The sequence below is a fragment of the Heptranchias perlo genome, chromosome 31 (genome assembly GCF_035084215.1).
Source record: "Heptranchias perlo isolate sHepPer1 chromosome 31, sHepPer1.hap1, whole genome shotgun sequence".
In the NCBI taxonomy this organism is placed as follows: domain Eukaryota; kingdom Metazoa; phylum Chordata; class Chondrichthyes; order Hexanchiformes; family Hexanchidae; genus Heptranchias; species Heptranchias perlo.
This window is the reverse complement of record NC_090355.1, coordinates 24150750-24170979: the sequence shown is the minus strand read 5'-3', so window position 1 is coordinate 24170979 and position 20230 is coordinate 24150750. Positions and strand designations below refer to the sequence as shown.

The window sequence follows — 20230 nt, the reverse complement described above, 5'->3', positions numbered from 1 at the left end:
GGGGGGGGGGGGGGGTGGCGTCCACAGGCAATCTGGCTAGCTGTCAGGAGGCAATCTGCCCAAAATTATTCAAATGAGGCCCTACTGTTAGGATCGGCAGGGACTCCATGTTCCTGCCCTTGCCTGGTTCTTTGCCTGCGATAGGGCTCCCCCGCACACGCACCCCCCCTCCCCACCGCCGTTAATATTGGGGCCAACATGTCTGGATATGGGTGGAGAAGGGACAGGTCAGGCCATGACTTAACTACTTGATCATTTAACTAAATGTTGTCCACAAGATTTGGAGGAACAAGAGGCCATCGCAAGGCCCTCTCCCTCCACAGGGGGAAGTTGTGGCCTTTACTGGCGCTTTCCGGGGCCAACCGCCATCTTTCACTTAGCGGCCCTGGGAAGAAGTGCTAAGTGGGGCAAATGGGGGGGAAATTTCCCTGGGACCAATGCCCCGCTGTGGCAGACCTCACTGCCTCAAATGTTCCTCCTTCTCTGCCACAATCCTGCCTGATTTCAGGTGGGATTATGGAGGAGGATTCCCAGCAAAATTACTGATCCCTGAAGGACACTGTCTCTAAATAAACTGCATTGGTTTGAAATGGGTCAGTTCTCATTGAAATAGAAAAATCAAAAGTTACACCTAATACAGATTGAAGAATTGGCAGCATGCAGTTGTAGAGAGGCAAACTTCCCATCTGCTACAACTGTCAGCACCTTGACAAAAGTGATATTCCTTCATTATGGCTGATATCCAGGCTGCTACTCTGCACTGTTTGAATATTTAAAAATACATTTGTTCTCAGGGTGTGAGCGAGGATGGCAAGGCGGCTTTTAGTGCCCAACCCTACTGCCGCGAGGAGGAGATGGCGGTCGGCCTTCTCCTTGAACTGCCGCAGATGTTGTAGCGATGGTGCTTTAGGAATGCTTCAGATTTTTGTATTCAGTTTCATTCCTGCTCGTCAGCCTTTATCGTTATCCCTGGTACGTTAAGATAGTGGGGTTTCAATGTCTGGTAATCTGGTGATGGACTGTGGGTTTGCAGGTGAATGTCCAAGTCCTTGATAGGCATCAGATGGCTGATTCGTTGCAGATACACTGGTCTCAGTATTTTTAAATGAACAGAATGGCACGTGCCCAGAGTAACACAATAGTGTGCGGTACTAGTGGGCGGGGCTGTTTTTTCAGACTTCTTTCTCGACAACGTGGACCAGTTAAATATTCATTCTTGTCAGACAATCTGTATACGAAAGTTAAGGTTCCTTTGGTATCGTTAATAAACTGTGTTGCATGCAATATTTACACAGCTTGAATCTTAACCACAGACTATAAGCAGACAGAGTTCACTGACGGCAAGTTGGGAGAGCAGTTGATAATCCAGGGGTCAACATAACAATCATTCAATCAGTGACATCGCTCAATTCAGGGAGTGCATTTTAATGGGAAATAGTCACAGATTCTGAATGAAGCTTTTTCTTCATATTTTCAGTTCTTTGCACCGAGCTGGCAGCCTCATAAAAGAAAAGGTATAATTTGCAAAGATGAAATTAACTCAGACATCTTTGTGTTAAAATACAGGATGAGGTGCAGCTGTTCTGTGAAGAATCGCCACAAGGTGGAGCAGTGCACCTGTAGTTCCTGATGTGGAGATGCCGGTGATGGACTGGGGTTGACAATTGTAAACAATTTTACAACACCAAGTTATAGTCCAGCAATTTTATTTTAAATTCACAAGCTTTCGGAGGCTACCTCCTTCCTCAGGTGAACGATGTGACAAAGGCACTGAACTTTGCCTGAAGCTGCAGTTTTAAATGCCTGTGAATTATTCTGTGTTTGTTATTAGTTTTCTATCAGTGAATGGATTTAATTTTTTTTTAGGGTGAAGCAGAGTCGCCTTCAATCAAATGGTCTGGAATACTTTTCCCCTCGAAATCTGCCCACTTTGGACTGGTTATAATTTTACCATCTGGGTTTATCTATCTCCTGCAGGCAAGATCATACAGTACAAACAGCAGACCTCCCGCAAATACCCATAGCGGTTCAGGCCGCATGGTATTAGTCGAACAAGGGCAATATTGTGATGCCTGTTGATGGCAAACTCTTAGCTAAAGACGCAGCATCAACAAAGGACAGGGACCGACTGCAAATGCGGGATCAAAAGAAGTAATTTGACAGGTTGTGAATAATATTTACTGGATGAAATAAGAACATAAGAGATAGAATGGTTTGGTCCATGAATCAGAGGCCAAGAGGTCCACGGCAGTTTTGTCCATGTGGCGATTATCGTAGGAATTCGTAGATATACTTGTGAGCATGACTCTCATCATGGGTTCTAAGGGGGCAAGCTGCACCAATAGGCCATGCCACAGAGTGGTAGAGCATCGGTAGGCCATACAGCCCATCGAGCCTGCTCCGCCATTCGATAGGATCATGGCTGATCTTCGATCTCAACTCCATTTTCCCGCTCTATCCCTTGATTCCCTTCGTGTCCAAAAATCTATCGATCTCAGTCTTGAATGTACTCAATGGCTGAGCATCCACAGCCCTCTGGGGTAGAGAATTCCAAAGATTCACAAAGAAATTTTTCCTCATCTCGGTCCTAAATGGCCGACCCCTTACCTTGAGAATTTTTTTTTAAAAATCCATTTTATGCACAGTTTTTTTTTTGTCATAATAACTAGTGTATCCTCGCCAAACTCCACTGGCTCCTTCAGGCCCTGATATGCTGAATTCGAAATCCCTCCATAGCCTCTCTGCATTTTATCTCTGAAAACTCGTCCTCATTTTCTGACTTCCACACTTCAGTTCCACATTTCTACCACCCTTTGCGTGAAGAAGTGTTTCATAACTTCTCTCCTGAATGGCCTGGCTCTAATTTTAAGGTTATGTCTCCTTGTTCTGGACTCCCCCACCAGTGGAAAAAGTTTCTCCCCATCTACCCTATCAATTCCTTTCAAAGTCCTAAAATCCAAAATCAAATCATCCCTTAACCTTCTATATTCAGTTTGCACTGTTCCTTATTACTTGCTCTGCCTCCTACTTCGGTATTAGATGCCAGCTTACAATACAGTCTCACAACTCTTCATTCCCACTTCAGCTACAGGTTTTGATCTCTGTTGTTTGCATAAACAACTTCATAGCGTTACTGAAACATTAAAAACATTACGAGTTGCTAAATAAGTCACAATCTGTGTGTAAAAATGAACCTACGGACTGTATTTGCTTTTTTACCATCAAATCAGCTACGAGAGCTGAACAGAGATGTGGACAAATAGGCAACGAGAGGATCAAGGGGAGCAAGGGTGTGGACCGAAGATCAGACAATGAGACAGAGATACACATAGGAAAGAGTTACAAACACATGCACATAAAGAGAAGGGGATTTCGAGAGGCAAGGAAAGGGTGAGGTGGAGCTGGGACAGGTTTTGACTTTCTAGATCTGCTTGTTAGTGGGGTTTTTTTGCTTCCAAGAGAGGCAGTTGACTTTTTGTTCTAAGACGTCTCCTTGTGTTGCGGTGAGACCCCCACTGGGAGGCGGGGGAGCTTCCCAGGTTGATGTCCCACAGTTTTCCATCCCTCATTATGAATTAGGGAACCTGGTGTTGGGGAATCACGGGCACACAGAATCCATGCCCTACCACTCTGTGGCATGGCCTACTGGTGCAGCTTGCCCCCTGAGAACCCATGATGAGAGTCATGCTCACAAGTATATCTAGGAATTCCTACGATAATCGCCACACGGACAAAACTGCCGTGGACCTCTTGGCCTCTGATTCATGGACCAAACCGTTAGTGCCAAAAGTGAAAGGATTCATGGTCTAGCCACCTGTTGCCCCTCTCTGAAGCGAGGCTACAGAAAGGGGAGTGGCTTCAGAGGGGAAAGGGCAGAACCAATGCAAATCATAAAAAAAACACAGTTGGCGTTTTCAAAGAGATGCAGTTCGCTGTATCCATCATTGACCAGCCTTTTGCTTCATCACTGCGGTTTCCAATTTAAAAAAAAAAGTTCTAGAATCCAAGTATAGGAGAAAAATCCCATGAATGTAAGGCCAATGGGAATTCCTGCCTCGGTGCTCATTTGGTTCAAAGGCTTGATACATGGCCTGAGAATGATTAGCCACAAGTCACTGCCAATTCAAACAGCTGAACATTTGGATGACCTGAAGAAAAAAAAAATCTGCTGATTTGAGTTCCACTTACTGCTGGCTTCTTGCCTTCCTTCAGTAAAGTTTTCCGTCTCAATGGTCCTTCTATTGTGATGGCTCCGGTCGTACCACTTAAGGGGCAACTGCATGCGTCCGTCGGGCTGGCAAGAAATGCAAATGAGTCAGGCCTAAAACCTCTTGAAAACACCATCAGTTCGGCACTTTATTCTGTAGATATCTATAGAATACAGCTCCTCATAGGTAATCTTCAGCCCTGCATAGTTTCCAGCAACTAACTTAAAGATTTTAATTGTGAGTTAATCTTTAAGCATAATAAGTTCTGTGTTATACTTTAAGACTTAACAGGTGCCAGCAAAAACTTCAGAGGTAAAAACTAAATTGTTGCCATTTTTTGATTTTTTAGAAACCAACTGTTCTTGACTAGGATCACCAATGGCCACCAGTTACGCACAATTTTTCAAACAAAGAAAATGAGTGCTTAAGTTGAAACACAGCGAGTGAACAAAGGGTTAAGTCCAAGGATGTTCTGTAGTGTTCACCTGTACCTTTGTGTTGATGACTGAACTTGAGAACAACTCAACCAGTAGGCAAGGATCTGCTCTAAGCTAGTCACTGGGTCCAGTATAATGAGCTACTCTGGTGGTTCTCTGAATAATAAAGCAAGGAAGTGTGTTTTTTTTGGTTTAGTTAGATTCTGTAGGAATGATGATGGTACAGTGAGTCATTATTAAACACTAAAGATTATGTTTTATACTAAGCAAGCTACATATCTAAATGACAAATATCCAAAAGGCACTTCTATGTTTTAGTTGAATATGTAATCACCACAATTTTTCATACATTTTCTGTACGTCAGCATTACAGTAAAAGGTGCTGTAATAGGGTTTGGTTTCCTAATGGCCATTCTACGCTGGAAGCATGAAGTTTTCCTTTTATTGTTTGTGAATAATTTTGATGGTCAACATAGCGGAGATTTGCAGAACTCTTCTTTAATGTTTGTAAATCATTGGTTGCGCGGTGCTCTTTCAACAAGTTGTGTTGATGTCAGAACCAATTATCATCTAACAATATTTAGACTATTGAACTACGATGTACCAGACCACACACTCAAATGTAAGACACAGATTCAACTCCCATGGCCTAGATTTTCCACAACTTGTTAATTACCTGCGTGTTTTGCAAAGTTACATTATTTCATCCAGCCTGCATTTCCACTACTGTTTGAATGTTTCTGCCAACGCTGGTGTTCACCATTCAGGCATCAACACAGCTGAATATCACCAGTGACCAACCTGAATATTAAGATATCTGTGACAGAGCCAGTCACCATACTCTGTGGTCAAGTCCAAACAGCCTGAACAGACCAAAATGGCTGCACCGCCTTAACTTTCCACACAGTGTCGTCCAACATCAAACTACGTGCTCACAAAATGGAGCATATTTTCAGAGCACATTTCCTTTACACATTAATGTGGTAGTATTCCTCACATTGGCAAACTCGCTTTTACTCTGTTACGGGAAAACAAGACAGTGACAAACAGAGTCAATTTGCCAAAGGAAGCAGCACGATAACAATAAGAAAAACAAGTGGGACTACAAGGAGAAATTCCCTGTGGCAGGACTGAGGAATTTCCATCTCTGACTCAGATCAACTGGCAAAAGTTTATGGGAAATACTCTACTACTGATCGGTTTCAAAACATATGTACTTGATTTTGCCCTTTCCTGTTTCTTGGCCACAATGTGTGTGTTGGGCTTGCTAGTTCCCTTGGTTAACAACAAAATTGGCTTTGATTCCAATTAGGTTAGAAAGTTTCCTTGACGTTAATGTAGTCAATCATTTAGCTTGTGACCTAACCAATTATACTGGGTTCAGGTTTTACTTAGTCTGTATTGTTCTGTAGGGAGTGTTTCTGTTCAATTCGTGTAGCAAACAAAAATGTAGAGGCCTCTAAAAGAATTGGGTGAGGGGTGGGGGGGAGGGAGGAGAATGAAGGGGGGTTTTATTTCTGTCTAATTTTTCTGGAATATAAGTAACAAGGTTCAGTGGCTGCGAAAAGCAGGAAACACCTTTTCTAGTTTAAAAAAAAACATACTTGTTGTAATTGCCTCCCCTCAGATAAGTCCCCATATCTGTGCTGGTCTCCTCAGTCGAGAGATGGGATTATAAGACCAGCTGACATCTCCAAAGACACCATCAGTGTGCTTCTTGGTTGGCCTACCAGGAGAGGTTCTTGACAGATGTGGGAGGGGCCATTTTCACACCAGTTTTCACTGCACCCTCACCCTCGAGACAACTGCTCTGAAACCGTAAAACAAGCTCACTCAGGAATCTGACTCCAAATGTCGATCGGGTCTCTCGCAGTTGAGAGTCCAGCGTTCTAACGTGGCTAGCATCCTGCCCTGAAGTACTACTATTAGAATGCTTTGACTCCTTCACTACCCAGAAAGCAGGCTTCAAGCTGTAGGAGTGATATTGTAGACAAAGTGTCCAATTAACAATCGTCTTACCTAAACTTACCGACAGCAAGTTAAAGTTTGAACGATAATTTTATCAAGTAGCAATGAGTACTAGCTGTAAAGAATCATACCCCGGATGGACAGTATTTTTAAAATAAACTTCAAAATTGTAATCACGTTTACTCTGATGTACTCGCTGACCTACATTGGCTCCCGGTCCACCGACTTCTCGAATTTAAAATTCTCATTCTTGTGTTCAAATCCCTCCATGGCCTCGCCCCTCCCTATCTTTGCAACCTCCTTCGGCCCTCCAACCCTCCAAGAACTCTACGTTCCTCCAACTCTGGCCTCTAAAACATCCCCCAGTCCCTTTGCTCCACCATCGGTGGTCGTGCCTTTAGCTATCTAGGCCTTAAGCTTTGTAATTCCCACACTAAACCTCTCCACCTCTCTCTTCTTTAAGACCCTCCTTAAAACCCACCTCTTTGACCAAGCTTTTAGTCACTCATGCTAATACCTCCTCCTTAGGCTCGGTGTCAATTTTTGTCTGATAACGCTCCTGTTGTGTCTCTTGGGGCATTGTCCTACGGTAAAGGTGCTAGATAAATGCAAGTTGCTGTTGATTCAGGATCTCTACTACTGCTCTCGAAGGGTTAACAAATTCCACCTGGTTCTTGAACCAAAACAAAGCAGTATTTAGTCAATGAGCTACTTGTGCTTTGTGAGGATTGTATATGATTAGCGTTCCCCTGGTACAGAATAAATATAGTATCAAAATATCCCAAGTAAATGGGCACAGATGCACTGCAGAAGTCCAGGGTGTTGCACAGGAAATTGTTGAATACAAAGGTCGTGAATCTCAGTGGGGCCAGCTGCACACTCCTGATGTAGGTTAGCTACCAATTCTACGTGGCCACAGGGAACTTGGCCAAGACCCAGACCAGGCTGCGAATTTCTGTCGGGGCCTGTTCGGAACGGAACATCTATCCGCCCCACGTGTGGCCCACGACATTGGAGCGCGCGGAGTCAGGGGGGGCCGATTCCCACCCTGGGCGGGTGCCCAAGATGTACGCAGGCACCCACCATTTGCATGCAAATTAACTGACCTCTCCCCCTACCCCAGATACTCCGATGGGGTCAGGAGTAGAGGTCACAGGTAACTGCTCTGCTGCACTTACACTGGCCAAAAGGGGCTAAGGGTTTTCAGACCCAAAGCTTATTCTGCAAATGAAGCAAGCGTACATCTCATGAATGGCAAATCACCGGTTTGTTTACAGCCCCTCTTCACAAACCACCGTTACAAAATATCAGTCCCAGTTTCATAGTGCTTGGTTAAAAATTTGAAATAAACAGACTGTTTAGTTGTGAAGTTTCAGCCGGTGCATGGAATAGAATACTGTGAAATAGTTCCATGGTGACAAGACGGATGCTTGTCAATCTTAGAAGCAGCATGCAGAAGTTTGATTGTTATTTCATGTCGCCTATCTAGTGTAAATGTACAAAGGACGAAGAGCTCAATGACTGCTATTTAACACGAGCTGGTGTGGTTATAGCTGGCAAGCTGTGCTGCGACATGCCAATGCATGGCCGTTGAATCTGTTTTCCAGTGTGGGTTTGGGCAGTCTCAGCCCAGCTCCTGAAGGGTTTGTAAAACTGCCCCGAATTCAGCACTAAACTGAGAATGTCACTGAAGAACTACAGGATGGCCAGTGAGGGAAATGGAAAAATGGTCACATTTGAGGTTGAGGCCGAGGCACATTGCTGGGTCAGCGTTGAGGGAGCTTTACGTTTAACCGTGTTCCAGCTGACTTGGTGTGGTTGTTGCTAACACCGGGAGCGTGAATTGGAAAAGTTCCGTTCTCCAGCATGAACGCCCCTTGCCTTGGGGAGCAAAAAATTCCTTAAAAAATTGCTTCAGAGTGGCTGACGGGGACGTATTTGAAGTTGGATTCCCAGCTGACACAGCTGAATATTTTCCATATCCCACGACCTAACAGCTAGAGGCACAAGCACTGTGGACGCAGTTTTACAGTGAAGCGCCCTGCTAGCTGCTGGCAACGACAAACTGTTCAGTCATTTAACATAACAATTAAGCTACATCTTGAATACATTTACTGCATAATTGCTCCCCCTGCTAGTATAAATAAACTTTGGTTGTGTTAATCGACTGGTTTTAGGTCATATATATCAGGGTTTGTCATATCAAAACACAAAACCGGTCTTTTATGCACAATTTGCTGCAAGATATGGTTTGCAGTGGAGAAATGCTGATGCAGTTCAGCGTGAAAACACAGCTATTAATGACGCTCAGTGTTAAAGCAACAAAAATCATTCTGTTGCTCTTTACATGTGACTAGATCAGGGTGAGCTTCATTCCAGTTGTGTTATTAAGTATCATGTTACCAAACAACCCCTGGCTACTCCCTTGAAACAATCACATTCAGATTATTTAATCACACGCACCAAACACCTCAATGTGTACACAAGGCCTGAGAATGCTGCGGCTAATGTTCAATGGCTTACTCTTTGTTACTATGTTCTGAAACCCTCATCCATGCCTTTGTTACCTCGAGACTCAACCATTCCAATGCTCTCCCGGCCGGCCTCCCACCTCCCACCCTCTGTAAACTTGAGTTCATCCAAAACTATGCTGGCCGAATCCTAACTCGCGCCAAGTCCCGTTCACCCATCACCCCTGTACTCGCTGACCTACATTGGCTCCCAAGTCTGGCAATGCCTTGATTTTAAAATTCTCATCATTGTTTTCAAATCCCTCCATGGCCTCACCCTTCCCTATCTCTGTAACCTCCTCCAGCCCTGCAACCCTCCGAGATCTGCACTCCTCCAATTCTTGCCTCTTGCGCATCCCTGATTTTAATCGTTCCACCATTGGTGGCCGTGCCTTCAGCTGCCGAGGCCCTAAGCTCTGGAATTCCCTCCCTCAACCTCTCCGCCTTTCTATCTCTCTTGCCTCCTTTAAGACTCTCCTTGAAGCTGACCTCTTTGACCAAGCTTTTGGTCACCTGTCCTAACATCTCCTTATGTGGTTCGGTGTCAAATTTTGTTTTATAACGCTGCTGTGAAGTGCTTTGGGACGTTTCACTATGTTAAAGGCGTTATGTAAATGCAAGTAGTTGTTGTTTTACTAGTTGGCCAGGTGCCTGAAGTGCACGGGAGCCTCCAAACCAACCTACTGCTATGGAGTGCGTACACTGCCCAGAGAGTTAGTTGCAGTTGGCAGGAGCCGGGGAACCCTAATCGTGCGCAGGTAAAACTGGAGTTCAACCAGCTAATACAAAGCAGCAGAGAGCTTTAAACTGCTTGTCTGGTGAAAATCACCCTACCCAATGGTTTACAGGATTATCTGAACCAAGTGGGGAGAAGATGAGGCCCCAGTGACAGGTTTACCTCTCCACGTTCCATTAATGAGTCATGCTGGCAGGACAATTATCAACTGTGCCCTGGAATATCGCACGTATTGGATTACTGAGTTTGCCATGGACAGCTTACTCGGTACCAATCTTCCTTTGCCAGGTGTGTCATCTTGAAACCATCCTGAAACCCAAAAAGACCTTGCTTACCTCAGTCCCAAGGAGGATAGTCAATAAACAATTGTGCAGATTTTAAAAAATTCTTGGGATATGGGTGTCGCTCTCATGGCCAGCATTTATTGCCCATCCCTAATTGCCATTAAGAAGGTGGTGGTGATGAGCCACCTTCTTGAACTGCTGCAGTCTGTGTGGTGAAGGTTCTCCCACAGTGCTGTTGGGTGGGAAGTCCCAGGATTTGACCCAGCGACGATGAAGGAATGGCAACATATGTCCAAGTTGAGATGGCGTGTGACTTGGAGGGAGATTGAGCCCTTGTTGGACTCACGGCAGTCCAGAAACACCCCATGGGCAGCATACAAGAAGCATTCGCCACACAATGTGAGTGCGCATCGTCACCATCTTCCTGATCACAGCCTGGACGCACACCATACCCCATCCTCTTTACCAGCCTACACTCTACATGAACTTCAACATGTCTACCACCTTGTACAGAGCTCTGCTTACTCACCACCTCACCCCCAATGCACCAAACTCGAATAGTAGTGCCACCAGTTGAAGGTGTGTAACCTTTGGCAGCTGCTTGCCATTTTGCAACCCAATCATGGTAGGTATCGAGCTCTGGGTATATGACCATGTGACCTCATACCCAGCCTTCAGGTAATGCCTTCCAGGAACTACTGTCCGAAGTCTCAGAGTTTCCTCATCAGCTACACTTTCATCATTATAGAAGGACCCAAGCAGGACTGTTTGCACAGTGCCAGTCACCGAGATGTTTTAGATATCTAAGTCCAATGCTGCTTACCAGGCTCACTCACCAGCCCTGACCATTGAGTTAATCCTTTCAAGTATTTTCAATACATTTCCAATCCCGATTTTCCCACCTTGTGTTACCATCCTGTCGGTCCCTTCTTGTTTAAAAAAATTTTTTTTTTTTTAAAACCTCCCTGCAAAGCAAAATGTTTAGTGTAATGTTAACTGGACACATACTGCTTCCTGGCAAACGTGAAACTTTCCTCTCAGCTGGTTGAAATTTCTAACTAAACCAATATATCTGTATCAAGGTGAAACCGGACAGCTTTGGATATTTGGGTAGTTTGCAAAAGACACTGGAAAATGCAGGCTGTTGTGGAAAATCCCGAAAGGCTAGTTAATGTAATCCCATCAAAAGCCCGTTCTTCTAACAAGTATTTAAATTTAGTTCTGTTTCAACTTTCCTTCCACTTTGTGTAAAATCTAGCTTTTGGCAAGTTCATTGGGTGCCACAGTGCGGAAGGTCCATCCTGTTTGACACTTGAGTCATAGAATGGTCCTGACAAAATCAACTGGAATTTGTCAAACTAACCAAAGCCTGTCCTGAGTTATAAACAGTGTAAGAACAGGATCCGCAGGTGGTGCAGCAGATTGTTGTCTGAACGAATTGGTCAGACACGGGACAAACACCTAAGGTGAGCCTGATCATTGGGTACAGGCAGGACCAATGCCCTTTTCAATGTTGGTCAATCTGTGAATGGACTTTTACACCGGACGATGACAATCAGCCTTCAGCCTTGACAGTGTCAGCCTTTCTGTCCTTGACTGACTCCAACCATGCACTTCCAGTAACTTCTGTTTGTGTTAACAACACTGGAGCTGAACTCTGCTGCACAAATATTATTAATAATCTGGCGTATACATGCATTTCCGATCACCACAATTTTTGGTCATGCCTTTATGTTAACATTTAACATTGAAACTGCCTATGTAAATATTTAGAATGGAAATCATGTTTGTAAACAGTTCCCGGTAGTGATGTAGTTCTGGGCTCTAGCGAATAGGCAGGGCTGTGAAGTGACTTTCAGAAGTCTCTCTCCTAACTTCATCTCCACCTTGTATAAAAAAATCCCTTATATTCATCAACTGTCCATGGGCAATTTACTATTTGAGATTACTATTTTAACACACTGTTAAGCTGTATCTCTTCAGTTGAAAAGTAAGAAGCATTTTAAGTTTGTGCAGTAAACCCGTGTACATTAGATACTGGTGGGAAGCTCATTTCAAGGGTAATCCTTTGCAAGCAGCTGGCTAAAATGGTGTAATTTAATTTGTTTTTGCTGGCACGAGTCTGTATTGCAGTCCTATACAAGGAAATAAAAGGAAGAAAGGGATATAGATAATAATAATCTCTTGGGTTTTTGTATATAACACAAACACTGACTACAGTGGAGGGCTATAAAGGTAAATGCTTCAGCTAAAGAATCTTAGCAGGATGCCACACCGCAAAAATCTCCAGGTTCTGGTTTGAACTGAGTAAATGATTTCGACCAGAGCAACAACAAGGGGATGCTCCAAATGTCCTCAGCACTGGATTACGGAGAGAAAAACTCAGCCAAGGCTCTGATTGCTACCCAATGATCCGTGTGTGCGGACTTGAGGTGGAAATTTGATCAGGCTCGACTGTGAAGCTCCCCACCTACAAATAGCCAGTTGACAGTTACTACGTAGGCTCAGACGTGGGAGGAAGGACCATTTGGATAAGGTCCCAGAGAATGCCTGGTGCTTGTGGAACCTTGCCCCAGCCAGGAGAAGGGGAAACAGTACCAGAAAATAAAGATGCTCGAGAGTCAGGCACTATTGTGCGCACAGGGGCAGATCTGTAATAACTGAATCAATCCTTTGCTCTTATAGCCCTTGACTGCAATCAGTGTTTTACTATGTTTATTTTTTTAAATGGGAAACCTTTGCTCCTATTTTGCACAGGTTGTTACGTTGATTGCTGAACCACACTCCCTGGAGACAGGAGTAAAGTCTGAGGCAAAAGCAAAAGCTATTTGCCTCCCACATGGTGTCTCTTCAGCTAATGACACGTAGTATTTCAGGCCATTAGATACGTTAAAGGCGTTTCAAAGCCACAAAGTTATCCACTTTGCTTCTTTTCTTGTTTCTCAAGAAACGTCAACTGGATGATTAGTTATTATATAACACCACGCCCAGAAAGACAATCTAATTACAAGGAATTTGTATTATTTTCTCAAAGTACTTGGGTATCCTTTCCATTCTCAATTTTGAAGGTTAACTTTTTGTGTAAATGTTCCATCCCCAAAGTGTTATATAACAGCAATAATGAATGGAGTAAAAAGGCTGTGTTTCTCACCAATAATTTATGATTTTAACGATACGAGGTGAATAGGCTTTAACACACCTTTACACTCGTTGTTGCTATCATCCTAATATGGCAGAACACTACACGTACAGATGTGTGGTTCACATCATGAAACAACACACGATGAGTTGTCGGTGAGATAGAGGTTAAAGTGTTATTGTCAAATAATATATACTGTATACAGAGCTTCCAGGTAGCCAACTACAAGTTATTTCTAACAATCCCATTAAAGTCAACCAGCAAGTATGAACATGTATCACAGACTTAGAAATCACTGTCTGTCCCACTAGTTGCTGCTGGTACAAAAACTGACCAACATAGGATTAAAATCCCTCAATGAAGTCCTAACAGTATATATTATAAATAATAGACATCAGAGGCTGACTTCAAGGTTGCAATCTAATTATAGAGATCAGGTGACCGTTGTAAAACCACATGATTTGCTCTAATAGTTTATGACAGCATCTGACCCCTTTAAATTATTGCCTTGGAATCAGCCCCATGTGTCCATTATTCAGCACCTGATCTATATTTTAAGCTCAGCATTCAGGATTACTCCTAGGAAATTGCAATAAACCTCTACTCAGTCTACGTCAGGTTTGAAAAAAGAGAACTGCCCTAAAACGAGCCCAGAACTAGACGACGTAAGCTCTGGTGCATATCAGCTAAAAAAAAAACCCCAATCCTTTGGTCTGGACAGATGCCATTGTCCCAGGTAGCTGAGAGGAGGTTCATGCTAGTTATTTGCTCAGCTCAAAACATTTCTCTATCATAATATAAAACAAATCAAAGGAGTCCTGGGCTCACAGAAAGTCATCATTTGGGCAGACCACTAGTTACTGATGTTCAAGGTAGATGTATAAGATTTGTTATTGGCTCTGCGACACTTTTTAAAAGAATCTCTTCTCGTTATCAGCCCATTATCTCACAAAGGCAGTCAAGAAGGATCTTGGTGATTTTGCAGTGGGAGCTGTCAATCAATGGAACTATACTTGGGAAATCTGAACAGGGAAAAATAATTCCAATATCCAAACTACAAACTAAACGGTCTTGTTGTACTAAGCGTGATGATTCTGCCAGTACTTGGCGTGACACTTGAAAATGCAAAATGGCTAGGGCCCAAGAAACCAGGAATTAGCTGGGTCTGCCCGCACGCAGAGTATTAAGATTTTCTACTGAAGAGTTAGCGCTCGATTATTTCAGGTTTGAAGATGATGAACTTGATTCAGGATGGAGGCATGCAGACCTACAAGATTAGCTTATGATCTCTGACCTTTCACCTTATGACAGACCCCGCCACCTTACTGTACCTGTTAATACTGCCTCGATTCCTTGGAGAATTCCTTACTGAAACCCGCCAGTTAGGCCCCAGTGTTGCATACAACCGATTCCTGTTTGCAAATTTAAACATGAGTTCTGTAGAGCGCACAATCCCCATATGATACATACATACTAACATAAGCATAACGAATTGGTCGTGTACATTAGTCTCGGCAACAACATATTACTCCGAGGTTCAATTCCTGGACTGTGTTGAGGTAGCTGGGGCACTGCCACTGACCTTGGTATACCCGGGTTAGGGAGGGACCAAAAAAAAGATCAGTCAAGGTTTCTGCCCCTGATTGATGCACAGTGACCCTTGCTAGCCAGTGCATGTGTGTGGATGTAGCATCAGGCTTGGCTGTTGTGCAACCCACAATCGTATAAGCCAGTTGACACTCGCCTCCAGGCCCACACATTAAGATTGGCCATTTGGATAATGGTGTCTATGGAACGGTACTCTAGCAAAGAATCAGCACCTTTAGGGGAGGAGGGACAAACAGATTGGAGAAAGAGAATTAAAAAATATATATACTTTTTATGGGGCAAAATCATGCTTTGTGATACTAGCAATCAATGTGTTTAGACTAAATTCCTCTTGCACCATTTTAACAATGATGTCAACACATTTAAAATAAATTAGTTAGTGTCTTCATTTAAGTAGTGGGCAAAGGAACTGCATACAAATACACTGACTCCTTAGTTACTATTGTAGTTCCTTGATCTCCATCATCGTTTAATATTAGTGAACTGGCTTGATGATATTTGACCATTTCTCAGTCGACCAATATACATAATGATTTCACCCCATTAGACTCTGTTAATTATGTTTCCAATTGATAATTCACAGGCATTGTCAGCATTGTAAATGAAAATAGATGTTTCACTTTCTTTTTAAGTACTTATAATTTGGAATTTAAAAAAAAACTTTTTTCACCCCCCCAGGATATTCAGTCACTTTATCTTAATGTCAGAAAATCTTCACTCATTTTTTAAGCTGCTATATACAAAGGAAACATAAAACTGTGACAGGAAATGTTTGGTTCTACTGCCACTCACCTCTCCAATCCTGAAGACAGCTCTTCACTGAACTCAGAGCTTTCACTGCTTCCTGTAAAATAAATTAGAATAATAAATGAAGAGATGCGTTGATTTGATGAACGGGAACAGACAACTAGAAATAACTGCAGCATTCTGGAACTTTCTGTGAATTATGTGCCGATCTAGCAATGTCACTAAGAGGATGTCATTTAGAGGATTCAAGGAATTTTCCATCAAAATGAAAGGCAGAAGTTTTCTTTCACTATTTTGGAGAGTTTAATGTTGTCGCAGTAATTGGATAGTCTTCTCACTCCTCTTAACCAAAATGGGAATCCTTCAGTAAGATGGTCATTTGAATCCTCTGACTGGGTTGTTGCCCCATGTGGCATTGCCAGCTGTTGAGACCCAGCTACTAGTGTTGGCATCAGTTCCTACATCGATGCCCCGTGGGTTTATGCTACAGAAAAAAGACTCTTGCTTATGAGGCCATTACCATATCTAAATGATAGGGTAAAAACATTTTTGTAAGACAATTGTTATGGCTAAAGTTGGAAGTGTGAACTGCAAATTGGCCAATAATTTCAAAAGCATAATGAAGGCTGAACTCTAAACCTTGTTTCCTACATTACAACAGTGACTGCACTTCAAAAGTACTCCATTGGCTGTAAAGCGCTTTGGGACATCCTGAGGTTGTGAAAGGCACTATGTAAATGCAAGTTCTTTCTTTTTTCAGCTTTTGAACACACTCAATGAAAATGAGTTCAACGGTAAAGTAGAACAAATTGCACCTTTATGGACTCCTTGCTTCCCCAGCTCATAACCTACTGTATCTAATTATTGCTTATAGAGATGTATCTCCTTCCAGTAGAGACCAGACCACCGGCTACGTTATAGCTTCCGAAACCAAAGCTTCTGACACAGATGACTAGATGAGTGAAATGGGAAGAAGCAGAATTGGGAGCCTCTGTTCCAAACCACAACAGTTTAATAAAACTGACCTCGTTCCATTATTATCTAAAAGTATAATTTTCCAGCTGCTGTAGGTGCGGATATGAAAAACCCAATGTGAAAATATGGAGGTGCAGCAACTGAGCAAGCTGGAAGATAACTGTGCCCCACCTGACAGGGAATACAAAGCTGCGAACGCATAGCACAATACTCACTGGGAAGTAACAGGGCCACCCCACCCTACCTCTGCAATCTCCTCCAGTCCTACAACCCTCCGAGATCTCTGCACTCCTCCAATACTGGCCTCTTGCACGCCTTTGTTATCTCTAGACGACTATTCTAATGCTCTTCTGGCCGGCCTCCCACCTCCCACCCTCCATAAACTTGACCTCATCCAAAACTCTGCTGCCTGTATCCTAACTCGCACCAAGTCCCGTTCACCCGTCAACCCTATGTTTGCCGACCGACATCAGCTCCCGGTCCTGGAACGCCTCGATTTTAAAATTATCATCTTTGTTTTCAAATCCCTCCATGGCCTTGCCCCTCCCTAAATCTGTAACTTCCTCCAGCCCTACAACCCTCCGAGATCTCTGCACTCCTCCAATTCTTGCCTCTTACGCATCCCTGATTTTATTCGCTCCACCATTGGTGGCCGTGCCTTCAGCTGCCGAAGCCCTAAGCTCTGGAATTCCCTCCCTAAACTTCTCCGCCACTCTACCTCTCTCCTCCTTTAAGACGCTCTTTAAAACCTACCTCTTTGACCAAGCTTTTAGTCACCTGTCCTAATATCTCCCTATGTGACTTGGTGTCAAATTTTGTTTGATAACACTCCTGTGAAGCACCTTGGGACATTTTACTATGTTAAAGTTGCTATATAAATGCAAGTTATTGTTGTTGTTTAATTTGTACTCGATATTATGTGCTGGGAAATGGACCATTCTTATTAATATTGCTGCTGTATTTTAAATTAACTTAATTACACATTCCTAATTTTGATTTTTTTTTCCCACATTGAATTTATATTTTCACTTTGATCTCCAACATCAGCATTGTCCACTTGCAAAGATGACCCCTGGTTACAGCGATCAGGAATTTAAACTGAACTTCTAGTTACTCCATTTCCTGATCAGCAAAGGAAGCAGGAGCTGTTTGAAGTATTTGATTGAACATAAGTTGCAAATACTTCAAAAATATGGCAGGGAATGTAAATCTGAGATGCGGCTGAACAGGAAAGATGGAACTGAGGTGATTCTCTCTTGGCAGGATAAGGCAGGTTAGACCAGACTCATTTCCATCAAGTACTTTTCATATTTTACGGAGATTCTAATTACTGAAGCTATTTTTTCTTTAGAAAGTTAATTCAAAGAGAGTGCTGGAGAGTCATGTTAGCCCACAGCACAGAGCTAACTGATTGGCACTTTCACTGTCTCCAGCTAAGCTGGAACCAAACCATAAAGAAATTCAATGCGCCATTAAACACACAGTTTAACCTCTTGGCTTACGTTCTGTTGCAGGATTAAACAGGTACATTTACTGTGAGCGGTAAATCCTGGATATAAAAAGAGTGTTTCTGTTACATAATCGCACTGATTTTTTTTCATTTATATTAGCGACTGGAGCTAAATTTAGCCACAAGACACTCCTCAACCTATTTCGCAGAGATTCGCACGAATGTATGAGTCTCCCAGCTGACTCAGGCACCTCACCCATCTAAAAAATCAGGCATTTTAAAATCGCAAAGGATCGGGGATCACGGGCTGCATTTTAACTGCCCCTCCCCATCTGATTTCCACCGGGTCGGGGAGTTAAATTTCACCCCCCCCCACAATCGACCGTCTCGGCTGCTATTTAGCTATCCTCTCAGGCAGCCATTTCTGATTCCTATTTTTAATCAGGGTGCATATTTGAGCTACAAATAATACAGCTGTTTATGATATTTTTAGCTTATTTCCATCACGTGAAAGATTCAAGCTTTTTTCAAAATAAAGTACAGCATTTATCTTTGCTGCCGAACTTCTTTGTTCAGATAACAGCAAAAAAGGCAATGTTCATTAAACTTCAAGACAGTCAATGCCAAATAGATAGTAACGTAATGGTTGGAAAGAAAGAATTTTCATTTACATAGCACCTTCCACATCCTCAGGATGTTCCAATTTGTACACAGCAACATCCCACAAGCAAGCAATGAGATGAATAACCAGTTAATCTGTTTTTAGTGGTGTTGGTTGAGTGATGAATGTTAGCTAGGACTCCCCGTTATTTTAAAAAGTGTAATGATCCAAATGAGATTTTGAAAAATCCAGGCAAAAGTGCTGTAAAAATTAGTGGTTGCCTCTGAAGTGATGTTCTAGCCCTCCCCCTTGAGGATGAGGAACTCAGATGAATCTCGGCCAGAGATGCTCATGAACTCTTGAATTTGGTAGTATAAGGAAACAAAACCTGAAATTGAAAGTTAAGTCCACCTAAGAGGGCAGACAGGGCCTTAGTTTAATACCTCATGCGAAAGACAGCACCTCTGACAATGCAGCACCTCCCTCAGTACCACACTGGAGTGTTCATGGACTGAAGTACAGCTTGAACCTACGACCTCCGACTCAGAGGCGAGACTACCACCAACGTCAAGCTGACACTTAAATAAAATAAGTGAGATGTTCTAAAATCAACACCTTCATTCTCTAAGTCCTACTGTTTCAATCACTGATATTGTCTTGAATAGCTGATTGCTGTTCCACACTTTTAATCATGGAAAATTCTATTTTTACACTGTAGTCAGATCCTTCTACAGAAAAAGACCATTAAACTGTAGATGCTCTACTTGATGTTTTCCTTGCTTTTATTTGGAATATTAGCTGGTACATTGACGTTTGCCTGGCAAATACATGGGAAGTGGTGAATTGGGCAACACATCGGCACAAGTAGAATTTAAGGAAGTGTTATTTTTCTTAAAATAAAAAAATTACAAGAGCAACTGGTTTGGTTCTCTGGAAGCAAGAAAGGCTAAGTTGGACCAGCTCCAATAGCTATATTAAAAGAATGGGAGAAAGGAACTGTTCTAAGTGAAAATTCAAACCCGTTTCCTGTTATGTGAAAGCACAAAATACACATGGGGGAAAATGGTTTTAAAAATCTGTTATAATAATGCTTTATCGCAAGCCTTCCATTAAACACACTGGTCTATGACATTACTAAATCATGAGCAAGTGCCATGGGAATATGAGGAGGAAATCTGGCTTTAGAAACAGGATCATCATCAGAAATAGGAGTGGGAGTAGACCATACGGCCCCTGGATTCATGGAATCACATTTTCAGAAGCTATATCCACTTGAAACAGCCATACAATGGCAACAAATGTTGTAAATTAACCATTGCAGTGGGAACTGCTTCTCCCAATTTGTGTTGCTATCTTTATACTATTTCAAAGCAAAGCAGTTACAAAGCCAGCCAACAATTTTATCAATGCCCTGAGTACGGCAAAGAAAACCCCATCATGAAGGAGTTGAATAGTGATTCAAAACAACTTAAAGGAGAAACCTGACCAGTATAAGAGATTCATTCCCAGCACTTAACCATTCATTTTCTCCTGACCCACTGGCCCATCGTCAGGCTGCCATTTGTTT

At 42.8% G+C, this 20230-nt stretch overlaps 1 protein-coding gene across 3 annotated transcripts in view; it reads right to left on the bottom strand.

Annotated features, from left to right (window-relative positions):
- ralgps1 (Ral GEF with PH domain and SH3 binding motif 1) overlaps window positions 1-20230 on the bottom strand; it is a 540533-nt gene that overhangs the window by 21137 nt on the left and 499166 nt on the right. For 2 of the 3 annotated variants that reach the window (XM_067969743.1, XM_067969744.1), the window contains 3 exons: window positions 15683-15734; window positions 14614-14694; window positions 4189-4294 (listed from right to left, as the gene is read on the bottom strand). In XM_067969743.1, coding sequence (XP_067825844.1) covers window positions 4189-4294; window positions 14614-14694; window positions 15683-15734 — 239 coding nt within the window. The remainder of the gene's footprint in view (window positions 1-4188; window positions 4295-14613; window positions 14695-15682; window positions 15735-20230) is intronic. The other variant, XM_067969745.1, reaches the window with a different exon arrangement.